This window comes from Lucilia sericata, unplaced genomic scaffold (assembly GCF_015586225.1).
Source record: "Lucilia sericata isolate MDLA Ls3-8-SP2 unplaced genomic scaffold, ASM1558622v1 Contig002025F_arrow, whole genome shotgun sequence".
In the NCBI taxonomy this organism is placed as follows: Eukaryota; Metazoa; Arthropoda; class Insecta; order Diptera; family Calliphoridae; genus Lucilia; species Lucilia sericata.
In genome coordinates this window covers 57322-72408 of record NW_023995889.1, presented here as the reverse complement: position 1 = coordinate 72408, position 15087 = coordinate 57322, and the positions used below count along the sequence as shown (strand labels likewise).

General features: G+C 30.9%; 1 protein-coding gene across 1 annotated transcript; it reads left to right on the top strand.

The window, feature by feature from the left end:
• The first annotated feature begins 384 nt into the window (after nucleotides 1-384).
• Nucleotides 385-4077, top strand: LOC119613245 (multifunctional protein ADE2-like). Its single transcript, XM_037969218.1, has 6 exons — nucleotides 385-524; nucleotides 585-788; nucleotides 851-995; nucleotides 2818-2930; nucleotides 3007-3132; nucleotides 3311-4077. The coding sequence occupies exons 1-6, from the start codon at nucleotides 512-514 to the stop codon at nucleotides 3985-3987; spliced, it is 1278 nt and encodes a 425-aa protein (XP_037825146.1). The 5' UTR covers nucleotides 385-511; the 3' UTR covers nucleotides 3988-4077.
• The last annotated feature ends 11010 nt before the right edge of the window (nucleotides 4078-15087 follow it).

Genomic DNA, 15087 nt, shown 5'->3' with positions numbered 1-15087 from the left:
AAACATGGAAGAATAAGAAAGAAATTTCTTAAAGAAAGAAATTTCTAACCAGATTCATTATAGTTTTTAATTTCATACAACTTCTAAAGGTATTTAAAAAACGGGACCGTTTGAGTCTAATATTGTCTAAGATGTCCTGTGTCAAAAGTAATCAGTGCGTATTAAAATTTAGAATATAAAATTTAGCTTTAGCTAAAAACAAAACAAAAAAACTGTTACATGAGAAATTGTTTTCAAAAAATTGTTAAAAAAAGTAATTGCGAAGAAACTTTGAAAGTCACAAAATCACAGTACTTTTGAACATTAAATATTATTTAAAAAAAAGTACCAGCGTATCAACTTTGCCATCCCTGATAAAAAGATACACATGTGCCAACTGGAATCAGTACAGATTCAACGTCCGTCTAGAACATATTATATTGGAAAGTGCTCTAGAAGAGTTAAGTTGAGAAAAAACGTATATTTTCCTATCTCAATTTAATATTTAAATAAAATAATATATTAACGGATCATGACCACTAGCAGTAAGTTAATGTGTTTGCTTCAATCTTGGAAAGCTTATAATAAAACAAAATTTATTACAGTTGAAGGTTATAAATTGGGCAAATTTATTTATGAGGGTAAAACCAAAAAGGTTTACGATTTACCCGAACATCCCGGTTTGTGTTTGCTATTAAGCAAGGATCGTATTACAGCTGGTGATGGTGTTCAGGCACACAATTTGCAGGGCAAATCTGAAATTGTTAATACCACAAATGCTTTAGTTTTTCAGATATTAAATGAAGCCGGTAAGTAGTAGAGCAAAGGAAACATAAAGATTTTATTTATTATTCGTTCGTTTCGTTTGTAGGCCTTGACACAGCCTACGTTAAACCAGCTGGACCCAATGCTTTTATTGCTAAAAAATGTGAAATGGTTCCAATTGAGTGGGTCATCAGACGTTTGGCTACTGGCTCATTTTTAACTCGTAACCCAGGTGTACCAGAAGGTTATCGGTAAGTATTTAAGAATGTGTATCAAGTCTAGTCTCGTGAAAACTTTAAATTCCCATGAATTTTTAAACAAAAACATAATTGTGCATTCATGTTTTTTCTTATAAATGTAAAAAACTGTGTTTTGTTGTGCCTACATTCTTTTAATGTGGTTTATCGACAGCAGTTTCAATTGTAGTCAAGCTGTAAAAACCCCAAACATATACAATACTTTTCCGCGTTTAACGACTGACAGCTACGTAACGGTAAAAGGCCTAATCATTGCATTATCAATGTATTCATTTTTATTTTTATTAAAAACAAGTAGGAATGTATAGTCGAGCATGACCCACCATATGATACCCAACACCAGTGTGGATTATTTTTTTAATAATAAATCATTTTACCTTAATTTCGAAATATTTTAACCATTTGTTGCCATATTAAAGTGATTTTCTGAAAGAGGGTTTAGGGGGGCAAAGGTAAAATTTTGGTAGAGTGATTTACGAATGCATTAAAGTTATTTATGCAGAATTTCATCGTGATACTAGTGTTTAAAAGTGAATTTTCACCTTCAAGTAATTTTCTGAACGGAACTTAATTCAGGGGTTAGGGTAAAATGAGGCCCGATCATTACTAAAAACGGCCGTAACATTTAATTTGCCGATTTTTGTAGAGATATTACGGCTGTAAGAGGACTAGACGAAATAATGGACCGATTTCAACCATTTTCAATAGGCCTTGAGTCAAAAGAAGAGTATGTGCCAAATTTCATCACATTATTTAGAAAATTGCGACCTGTAGCGTGTGCACAAGGTTTACATGGACACACAGACAGACAGACGGACATACAGACAGACAGACAGACAAACAGACAGACAGACGGACGGACGAACGGACGGACATAGCTCAGAAAGTGATTCTGAGCCGATTGGTATACTTTAAGGTGGGTGTAGTATCAATATTTTTGGCTGTTACAAACATCAGCACAAACACATAATACCCTCCCCACAATCTAGAAAATTAAACCAAAAATTGTGTTTTTTTTTTCTTCTTATCTCTTACTCATCTTTTTCAAACATTCCCAAATTTTGTGCACGTACCCCCATTCCATTATAGATTGAGCAAAATAATACAAGTACTCATACATTGATACGCATACATTTAAGTTGAGCTATCAATGGCAGTTGGACGAAAAGTATTGTATGTTTTTGGGGTTTTACCTACATACACATACGAAAATGTGGTATTATTACGTGTGTGTCCATCGCTGATCTAGTCAATTGTATGTTTATCAGTGACAAACATATTGCAATCGTAATACAGGTCTAAGTTTAAAAACAATTCGTGGGTCAAATTGTCGTTATCATTATAAAGGCATTGTCAAAAACAAAAAACAAACAACTTCATTAAGTTGTGCGTAAAAGTAGTGAAAGATATGGAAATGCTAACAATTAATGTGTTGTATTAAAAATTAATCGAATTTTCTTAAATCTAATTTAAATTAGAATATTCGAAAATATATCTAGGATTCTAGTATGTAACTGTTTTTATGTTTCTATGTTCAATATTGAAAAAAGTCAAAAAGTACCAGTTGAAAAACGAAAAGGTACCAAAAAGTCCCCCTTTTAGAGATTTTCATTCAATCAATATTACACAAAATTCAAAAAGTACCTGTTGAAAAACGAAGGTTGTGGGTTCGATTCTCACCGGAGGAACTTAACCAGTAACCCCTAGATAAATGGGGTTACAAAAAAGTATCAAAATGTAGTTTTTACCCTTTTACTGCCTAAAAAGTACCTATTTCGATAAACTAATATAATTTCTTTATTTATTTATTTTATAGTTTCTCTCCCCCCAAACAAGAAACTTTCTTTAAGGATGATGCCAATCACGATCCCATATGGTCTTACGAACAAGTTATTTTCGCTAAATTCACTTGTAATGGTGTTTTGATTGGTTGGTTATTTATTCAGTAAATAATAACAATTGAAATGTATTTTAATATTTGATTTTGTGTATGTTTCTCTTAAAGGTCCAGATGAATTTAATATTATGGAGAGAATGGCTTTGGCTGTATTTGAAGTTTTGGAAAAGGCCTGGGCTACTAAAAATTGTGCCTTGATCGATATGAAAATAGAATTTGGTGTTGATAAGCAAGGTACATTTAAAAGAAATTTTAAATTGAAAAACTACTTAATAAGATTTCCCCATTTTATTGTAATATTATATGAATTTTTCCAACTGGAACCTCAAAATCTGAAAATATTAGAACTTTAAATTCAAATAGACATTTCAATATTTTCATATATGTATGTTTATTTCTCTCCCCCACACAGGCAACATTGTTTTGGCCGATATCATTGATTCTGATTCTTGGCGTTTGTGGCCCGCTGGTGATAAACGTTTGATGGTTGACAAAGAAGTCTACCGTAATTTGGAATCATTCACTGAATCCGATTTAGACACCGTCATGCGTAATTACATTTGGGTCAATAATCAACTTAAAGACATGATTCCCAAAAATGATCATTTAGTTGTCATTCTTATGGGCAGTGCTTCCGATAAGGCTCACTGTGAAAAAATTGCCGATCAATGCAAGAGTTTGGGTTTGAATACCGAATTATGTGTTAGCTCCGCTCACAAAGCTCCCGAGGAATCTTTGCGCATTATGCGTGAGTACGAAAGTGTTATGAACAATCTCATTTTTATTTGTGTAGCTGGCCGTTCCAATGGTTTGGGTCCTGTCCTCTCGGGCAACACCACCTACCCTGTCATCAATTGTCCTCCCCTTAAGGCTGAAAATATGCAAGTTGATGTTTGGTCTAGTCTTAATGTTCCCTCTGGTTTGGGTTGTCCCACCGTTTTGTATTCCGAAACTGCCGCTCTACATGCTGCTCAAATTTTGGGTCTTTCGAACTATATGATTTGGTCAAAATTGCGTGTGAAACAATTGAACAATTTTATCAACTTAAAGAAGGCTGATAAGGAGTTACGTGGTGTACGTAAAGCTTAGGTGTTAAGTTTATGATTTTGTATGATTAAGTTGCCATTGGCTTTGTTTTGAAGATTTTTAACAATAAAAAATAAACTATTTTAAAATAACAAACAAGACAAGATAATAGATTCAATTCACCATGTTTTAAACCCCTTTAAGCTGACAACATTCTGCAGTCCAATTTCATTAATTAATATTCCAACAAAAATTAGTTTCATCGGTGACTCTAGCTCCTGCTATGAACAATGACTTTCATCATTGGAAATAATTTAGCATTGACTTACCTTTGTCCGAGGAATTAGTAATTCACCACTCACTTCATTTAGATAACGCCGTAATGTTTACAAGTTTCTTCTTTTTGAATCAGGCAGGAATAACATTCCCTACAAACTAAGGTCGTAAAAGCCGTACCCTTCTAAGCATACATGTATGCTCTGGCAGCTCATCGTTAGGGGATCATATTGATATCTCCACACATCCAATTACTCTTGGTCGACTTGGACAACTCTAATTCATTTCGTCCAATAGATTTTACACATTATCCATTTAGAATAGAGCAATTTATTGGCTTCGTTTTGGAGGAAGAAGTCTCGAAACAACGCATCATTTGATAGGTTTTATTTTCACATTTTTCTTTGTATATTTTCCAATATTGAAACATTTTTTATTGAAATTTCATTAACGCCACAGTTATTTTATATATTTGTTCTATTTTTTTTTAATCAATGAATATTACATCAAATTTTCTTAAAATACGAAAAATCATAAAACAAATTTCAACAAGACGAAATAAATGCCGCGAGAAAATGAAGAAAAATTGTGCTGCCATATGTGCATAAATGATACCAGAAAGTGGGATAAAATCAAAACACTGTCTTATCGGCAAATAGAAATAAATGCAGTTGACCACTGAAGTACTAATTGAAAAAAAAAACAACGAAATTCGTTATTAAACTGTAATTTTAAAAACAAAAGTAAAGATCCAATTTATGAGCAAAAAATTATTTTAAAAAAGTTTTCTTTGAATTCTTTACAGATGTTTTTTTACGATTAAAATGTTTAGTTTTGTTAAATTAGGTTTTTTTATTTTAAGAAATTAAAATTTCAATTCCACAATTCCCCTTTGTACGTTATAACACAAAACAATAACACGACGGTAATATTGTGTACCATTAAATAAATTGTAAATAATACCATATCTTCTTAATGTCCAAAACTGCAAATAATTCATTTTCCTTTTTGTCTTCAATTCTTGGGGATGTTTTTATACACAGTGGCAACATTTTGATTAGTTTCTATCGCGCCATTTCCTCGTTCGGTTGGATTTTCTTATTGGAATTTTTGCTAAAATAATTTACTCAAATTATTAATAAATTACAGTGATTTAAATAAAATATTTGGTGTAAAAATGTTAAATAAGTGTTATATTAGTGAAATATTATGAAAGTTAATGAGTGTTGGAAAGTAGTCAAGAAAAAAGTTATGTTAAGGTTTACAACTAAAAAGTTGTAATAAAGTAAATTTCTCACAAAAAAATAAGTAAATAGTGTAAAATATCAATTAATAATGATAAATATGAAAAAGTTATTCAAAATATCAAAGTTTTATAGCAATTTAGCATTAAGTTAAAAGCTGCTGTATAAGAAGAAAAAATTATCATTTGTTTATGTTTTGTTTAGAAAGCAAAGTCGGTTATTTTTTGACGGCGTTAAGCTGTCACTGTTGTTTGAGGCGGAAGCTTATAAAAAGTAATCTTTCGAATGTAATATCACTAAAATTGATGGCGTCTAAGTTACATATTTAAATATTTTTTTAAAAAAGTACACTTTTTATTAAATCGTGTATCAATTTGGATTATTGAATATTGTTCCTAAACAAATCAGAAGAAAGTCAAGGTACGTTTAATTTTTTTTTTTATTTTAAATATGTAAAATTTTCAAATATCGTAAAAGTTGTTTAATTTTGTGAAATTTTCAAACTTCGATAAAATTTTAAATATCGTAAACATGTTTAATGTCGTATAATATTTTAAATATCAATTTTTTCAAATATTGTAAAGTTTTCAAATGTAATAAAAAATTTAAATATCGTAAAATATAAATAAAAAATAATAATATTGTAAAATTTTTAAATTTCGTTAAAATTCTGGATATTGTAAAAGCATATACCGTACTCTTCTCAACGTAGTCCTTCCATACTCTACACTTGAGGATCCTACTAATACCTCTTAACATCCTATTGTTGGAATGGATTTTTTGCATTATCCACCAACAACTGATAAAAAACCTGTTGTTTTGCATATTTTCTAATATTGAAAAATTTTTAATAAAATTTTATTAATACAACAATTATTTTATTTATTTGGTCTATATATGATATCCTACACCAGTTATAAATATATCTTAAATGCTTATTATTTATAATAAAAAAGCAAGTATTTATGTTGAATTTTGCCTTTTCGATTTTTCGACTTTTGGCATTTTATGAAAAGTCGATTTTTCGACTTTTCTATTTTTAGTATTTTATAAATAGTAGACTTTTTTCGAATTTTTGACTTTTTCCGACATTTCCATATTTTTCGACTATTTTCGACTTTTCGAATTTTTTGACTTTTTTCGAGTTTTTCCTACAATTTTAGAAGTTTTGGCTTTTTTCTACTATTTTAGAGTTTTTGACTTTTTTCTACTACATATTTTCGAGATTCCGACTAATTCCGAATTTTACCGACTCTACGACTTTTTACCACTTTTTCCGCCTTATCGTCTTTCCGACTTTTCGACTTTTATTTACAAATTTGACTTTTTTCGACAAAAAGTCGATTTATAGAATCCTACTTTCGATATATTTTTGATTTGCTTAATTTAGGGGGTCCGGTTGTATGGGGCTAGGTGAAATAATGGACTAATATCAACCAAAATCAATACGGGTCGTACTTGGGTCAAATGTAATACTTGTACTAAAATTCATCTAATTATCATCAAAATTGTGATCTTTAGTTTGATTCCATGGTTCACAGACAGATGGGCAGACATAGCTCAATCGACTCAGAAAATGATTCTGAGAAGATTGGTACACTTTAGGATTCTATGCGTTACAAACATCGCAAGAAACCTAATATACACTAAAGTGGTGTATGGTGTAACAAAACGAGATAAATGTCGCGAGAAAAAGAGGAAAAATCGTGTTGCCATATGTGTATAATGAAAGAAGAAAGTGGGATAAAAACAAAAAACTGTTTTATCGACAAATGTAAATGAATCCAATTGGTCATTGAAGTACTAATTAAAAACAAAAGGTAGATTGAAATTCAAACTATAATTTTAAAAACAGAACTAAAGGTCCCATTCTATAAAAGAAACGACAACTGTTTTAGAAATTAAACTTAATTTCCGCTTTTTTAAATTTCACCACTATATCATCAAAAAATAACCGTAATACAGCACTCCATAAAATATCATGTAGATAAGACCGTATCTTGTAAAATTAAACTTAATTTCCGCTTTTTCTAATTTCCGCATTGTATAACAACTGCGGTAATACAGTACTATATAAAATATCATGTAGATAATACCGTACATATTATTAATGCCCTAAACTGCAAATAAAACATTTCCCTTTTATGTTTTCACTTCTTAGGGCTTTTTTATGTACAGTGGCAACATTATGTTTAGTTTCTATCGCGCCATTTCCTCGTTCGTTTGGATTTTTTAATAGGAATTTTTGCTTAACTAATTCACTCAAATTATTAACAAATAACAGTGGTTTAAATAAAATATTTAGTGTAAACATGTTAAATAAGTGTTATATTAGTGAAATATTATGAAAGTTAATGAGTGCTGGAAAGTAGTCAAGAAAATAATTATGTTAAAATTAACAGCTAAAAAGTTGTAATAAAGTTATTTTTTTTTACCAAAAAGCCAATAAATAATGTAATATTTAATAAATAAATCATTTAATAATAATAATAATAATAAATATTATTAAATTTTTTAAAATTAAAATATTAAATCATAGTTTTTTTCAAATATGCATTATACAACTGTTTGTGTAAAATATTATAACATTTATTGTTTTTTATATAGTAAATTACGATATTTAAGTAAATATGGCAGTTTCTTTATTTTCTTCACTTAACCCCTTTGTATTCTTGTAGTTTAACATTTAAAATCAACTGCCCCTGTACACTAAAATGGGTACTAATCTTGTAGTAAAGACAAACACCAAAATCTTTGCGTTGTCTTGGATAAATTTATTGAAAAGTCTAACATTTATGCTTTCAAAGTACTCTGGCAATATTGTTCAGTAACAACTGTTTGCACTTTCTCTTACAGTAAAACAGAGCAAAAATGATTTTGGGGGATCAGATCAAAAAAGTATCAACTCTCAAAAAAATTGTATAAACGAGTAAGAGGTTTTTAGATTTAAACCAGTCGATTACATGTTTTAGATATCAGTTTGTTTGCTAAATCACCTTAAATGTTATAAATTAAGACTCTTTGTTTTGAAATTGCTCTGTTATCAATAGATTGAACTTTTTGATTTCAGTTAACAGTAAAACTCAGCTATAAGAAACTTTCTGAGACTTTCAGAAATAATACTTTTTAAATGAAATTTATAAAAAGTGCTATATGAAGGTTTTAGATTTAGGTTGATTGTATATTTTAGTTCTAAATTTGGTTGGTCAAACTCCATAATAAAGCCTCAAAATTCTGTACAAACTGTGAATTACAAATAATTCTCAAATCTAACTTGAATGGCAGAAGATTTTAGATTTTAAAGTCCCAAAATTATTTAGTGCAACCAATTATTTTAAATACCATCTTTTAATTTATCTTTTTTCCATCTATAAATAAAATTTCGACATTATAGTTCAATTGAATTATTGAAACCTAAATTCTATTAGATTTTCATAAAATTCACGTTTTCCCGTCAAATTAATAAGAAGTTCAGGTTCAAAGTTCTATATGGTTGCTACATGATCATGGCTTTTAAACGGTCTTAAAAAAAATAACAAATATTTAGGTATTCACTTATATTTAGTTGTTTTCTTTGCAATTGTTTAAAAACAAACAACAACAACAAAAAGTAACCAAATCAACGTACCAAGAATAACAAACAAGCAACCACATCAAAAACACCACGAGTACAAGAAATACTGGCAAAAATAATAATAATGGAAATTACGAAGCAATACAATGTATTGTTAGTCTTTGACTATAAGAGAAATATGTATGCCCCTCATGCCCTTATATGGGTTCAAGACCCAAACAACATTTTTGTTGCAGTTGTTGTGATTGTTATGGTTTTTTATTTGTTTGTTTGTTTGTCGTTAGCATGATTATGATAAACAATAAATAGAATATTGTTATTGGAATATTTTACTATAGAGACAGTACATACTTTTCAAAAATCTACTTAATGTATCCAACAAACCAGTCAGTCGTCCATCGACTTGAGACCAAATCTAACGACTGGCCATTAAAATGCCATAAATAAAAAAAATAACAATAGCAAAAACCAGTCTTTGCCTCCATAAAGAGATCGATATTTGTTGTTAATGATTTTTTATTTGTTTAAGTGCTAAAGATCATTTTAAGTGAGCCCCCCTACACCGGTTTACAGAGGAATGTACGGTTTAGGCATTTTGATTTAAATCAACTGATAAACTAGATATTCCAAAGTCTGCCATTAGTATGACATAATATTTATCAAAGTTCTATAAAATCCTTCTTATACTTGATTCAGATTTTTTAAAAATTGCATTTTATGAGTAAGGTATAATACAGTCGTTGTTAACCAAATTTTCACAACTTAGTTTATAATAATATTCATCATTTTAAGCAACATTGTTTCGGTTTTTTTGCGATCCCATAACCGGCTTTTTTTAACGCGCTCATAATTTTCATTTCTTTCTTTGGAAATATTGATTATACTAGATTTTGGCGCTAAAAATTTAATAAATATATGGGTTTTTATGAAATTGTTTTGCATACTTTTTTGTATATTTCCATAAATTTAATAAAATTAATCATTTACGGTATTGTGCTTTGATGAACGAAATTGAATTTTAATAATAGATCATTTTGCAGAGAAAGGGGGCTTTATATCTTATTCCTTAATTATCAGATGCATATCTAAGAAAACATCACTTATGTTATAAAAGTATATGTATGTTCAATAGACAATCGATGTCGTATATAATAAACAAATTAGGACATACTACGACCATACAATCATACAACACCGATTGTGAATTGGACAATAATGTTTTGAACAAATCTCAAGGCTTCACTTTCTTCAAATCTTGAACTTTAATATATTACAGCTGAAGTCTAACGTCTTCAGATGATAAAGTTAAATCTTAGATTTCGAATTCTCTCCCAGAGGTAAGGTTTACATTATAAGGGTACCTGAGTACCCGGGAATTAGTGGCAACGAAAGAGTAAATGTAATAGCTTTAAAGGAAAGGGAGCTCGAACGTTTGACGCAACGAGGCAGAATTGGAAATATTGGCGAGAGAAATCAATCCTCTTGGAATTATGAAACGGTGGGTAGAACAACAAAGATCCTAAGGGGTGACACTAACGAATTCGGGACAAGAAGCCTCCTTAAAATAAGCAAGTCTGAGGAGTATGACTATACGTATTCTGAGTGTACACACAGGATTACGGGCGTAAATACATTCAAAATTGGACGTGCGCATTCAGACGAATGTAGACCATGTACAGAGGACAGTGAAACTCTGGAGAACTTTCTTTGCCATTGTCAAGCTTTCGCCGAAATTAGATCGAAATATCTTGGGAGTGATATTATTCCTGATATAATATCCCTCACGAACACTGACTGGAAAATTCTAAGGAATTAAATCCAGGAAATTGAGTTTCTAAACATCGGACGATACTTAACTACCTAAGGACTTCCCAAATCTAAATACTTTCTATAGATGTATTTGTCTTTACCATTAGCTCGAAACCCTGTGGAGATATACAACGACGAATATTTAGCAGTGAAAGTACTGCTACGATCTGCTCGATAAACAAACTGTAATTACCTTTCTTAACTAGTGTTTCGAGTTCGAAAGTCCTTGTGTGAATGTATTCTTAGAATTCTTATTGATTCCACCTTGTGAGTCCTGGAGAAGTTAACAACCTTGCCGTGTATTGCCTGTGGTTCTCTGTTATGCGCTACATGGATCATATTTCCCCTTACATAACTACTCGCGATACCAAAATTTGGAACAACAAAAACAAATAAAACCAACAATAGCAACAACAAAAAAGGATGACATTGGACTCTCATTAGAAGATAACCTTCTGGCCTTAAGACAAGAGACGTTGGTCAATGTGTTAGGTAATGTGATGCTAAGGAGAACAAGAAGGAAGAATCAGAAAGACATCTTCAGAGCTGGAAATGCCGAAGCAAAATTCATGCCAAAAATGCTTCCAATCTCGATAAGGAAGAGCACATCGTTTTGGCAAGTTTCATTGGGGATTCAGGGTAATCAAATGCATGGACGTGTTCTCAAAGAAATTCCTCAGCGAATACATCGCAAAGATCAGCAACGCATGAGAAGGTTTAAGCCTTAAAATGATTATCACAAATGAAATTCTGATAAGACATCCAAAATAACATGACATCCAAAAATAACCACTGAAGTACATAAGATGTTGGAGTTCTGGAAACTTCAGAATCACAACATTCGCATGGTTCACAGATCGATCAAATATCGCTAAGATCAGCAACGCATGGAAAGGTTTAAGCCTTAAACTGATTCCCATGAGAGAGCATGCTCGCTCCTGTCTTCCAAATACATCTACATGGATGGCTGGTCCATCATACTAATGCTATAAAGAAATTGGGATCAGTATCGCTTGAAAAAGCGTGGAAAATGTTATTCTGATAGCTTGTTAAGGAAAACGGGAACCATTTAGTTCGGATTGGATCAAAATATTATATTTTTTTTTGGATGAGTTGCATTGTAATGATATGGAAACATATCCCGGAAAAGAATATTTCTCAAGAAAACAAGAGTTATTAACGCATGATAGAGTAATAGAATCCATATCGATCGATCACATAGCCATAGTTATCACCTATCAAAAACCATATAATCTACCATTCATAATTGTGAAAGGCTCTCACACTAAAAGTTATTATTAAACATTTCCTTCTAACATAAAAACAAAAGTCATCAACAGTTTTTTTTACATAATTCCAAGTGTATATGCCTGAAGTGGAAACTACAATAATAGCAGAAAAAAAAATTATGATTATTTTCAAACGTCTATCACGAGCCTACTTTTCACCAAGTCATTGTACTGTGCAAACTTGAATATTTGTTTTTTTGTTCAGTTTGTTGTTCATTTTCAACTCATGTTTAAACATTACGAGTTTTAAATTTGAAAAGAAGAATAATAGTTTATGGACTTTGAATCATGATTATAAGCTCATTTTTTTTTTGTGGAAAAGATTTCATCGTTATTTGCAAAAAGTTTTATGGTTGATTTACTCGTATAGCCGCAGCAGACGATTTTTTTAAAAAAAATATTAAATAATAATGAATAACTACAAATACTATAATTATCATATTGACTAATAGTTTTTTTTGTTGTTTTTGCTTGTGGAGAAAATTACGAGTACGAAGTGTTTAGTGTTTAGAAAATTTAAAATTATTTGTCATTAAGGTACGAGGGTCGTAGTATAGCTTCATATATATAATTACAACTTAATTTTGTCAATTTTCCTTATTAAATTGTAAAAATTTTAGTTCTATATTTAGCGACAAACAAAATTTACCGCCTTAAGTAATTTCCTGCTGTCGAACATCCTATTTTCAGAAGTATAAATGAAAAAAAAAAATAAAACAAACATCTTTTACAACGAAAATTTTTACAATTACGAAACCGTTACTCCTTATCAGCCGGGAAACGGTATACATACTAATAATTACTATATATTTTCATGTTAATGGATTACAACCAGAGTGGGGATTAATGTAACAATACCATACATTGTCTTACATGGAACATTGCATTTTTTTGTTCGTTTCGCTGGTAAACGTAACATACATTGCTTCAAGTGGCATGTTACTAAAGTTGAAGTTGTTTTTGCTGTTTTTAGTTTGGTTTTTTTTTTTTTTGCTTAGTAGCTGCTACATACTCTGTTAGTGTAGAAAGGAGTTGCAACAAGAAAAAAATATAATAATAATAAACAAACATGCAGAAAAATAAACAAATAATAAAAAATCTGGAACGAAATGACTGTCTTATGGACTTTTGGAATCAGTACTTGTTTGATACAGGTTGACAAAGATAAACTTTACTATTCATCTACTTTCATTTCCTAAGAAAATCTAGACATTGAGACCTCCTGTTTCCGATTCCAAGTAATAGTGATTAAGGAACTAAAATTCAATACCTTAACTACCCTGAACACGATTTGAAGTCATTGACTGCTTCTTTCATAAGTCCAATTAGTCAATCTTCTGGTTCCTGGATTCATATTGGCAGAGTACAGGAATAGAGGTTTCCTTAGAAACTCAAAAATTGCGACATCTAAGATCACACAATTACGCGGACTACGTATTGAATCGTAAGTAGAAATGTTCGATATTCTGGTTGTTGGATTCATATTGGAAACGTAGGGAAATGGTACATGTGTAAGGGGAGTTAAGAGTGGGAAACTTTGCGTTTTATACATATATATTCCATTCCTCGTGAAGACTACAGTTGTCGACTTCTACTAACTGTATTACTATGACTACTCTGTCTGAGAATTGAATATATACTGTGATAGTTTCGGTTCATTTTATCATGTGGAAACTTTAGCTGCTACTCTCATAAGAACTAATAGTCGATGTTCTGGTTCCTGTATTCATATTGAAAGAGTAGAGGAACAGAACTTTCCTCAGTTTCCGAATACTACGAACTCTATTACAATGGATTCGATAGTTCTTGATTCTTGTAAAAGTGGGAAACTTTGTTTTTATATATTTTCTTTTCCTCGTGAAGTTTCCAGTTTTTATCACCTAGTCAATTGCACTATCTAAGAATTGAATACATTAATAGTTTCTGATTTCATATTACGATCACAAGAAAAATAACATTCAATACTTCTATTATCCGGACTACGAAATGAGAAATGTTTGATGTTCTAGTTGCTGGATTCATATTGGAAATGTAGAGGAATGGTACATGTTTAAAGAAGGTTAAAAGGGAAAACTTTGTGTTATATATATTTTCTTTTCCTCGTGAAGCCTACAGTTTCCAACTCCTACTAACTCTATAACAATGACTACTCTGTCTGAGAATTGAATACTGTGATTCCGGTTGATGTAAAAGGAATATTTTCATATGGAAACTTTAGCTGCTCCTCTCATAAGAACTAGTAGTCGATGTTCTGGTTCCTGGATTCATATTAAAAGAGTAGATGAACAAAAATTTCCTCAATTTCCGCAGTTTCATATGGAAACTTTAGCTGCTCCTCTCATAAGAACTAATAGTCGATGTTCTGGTTCCTGGATTCATATTAAAAGAGTAGATGAACGAAAATTTCCTCAATTTCCGCAGTTTCCTATTAACTTCATTATGATAGGATTCGATAGTTCTTGCTTCTTGTAAAAGTGGGAAACTTTGTTTTTCTTTTCATATGAAGTTTCCAGTTTCCAGTCGACTACCCTATCTAAGAATTGAATACATTTATAGTTCCTGATTTTATAAGAGAAACCGGTTCTTGTTTAAAGAAGCTTGATGGATATTGTTTAAGAAATTTCACAAAACACCTTTTATTCAAAATCGACCTATTAGCATACACCACATACGAATTCAGTTCTGATCTACAGAAGCAAATAATGAATAGTCTGATTCCCTAAAACCAAAAAGTCCATAATTTGGATGCTGATTTCGAATGTCAACAATGAATCTGAGGTAGTCTTGAAAATGAAGATCTATGTTCTATATAAGTAATCGGAAAGTTCATGACGTCTTTGCTAGGTCGGAGATTGAATACTTCGGCTTCGTCATTTAAAACATTGATTGCAACTTTCGTAGTGTCCTATGAGTATTATATTTGGACGGAGATCATCTTCCAGATGAACAGTCTGAAATATCATGTCGTCTT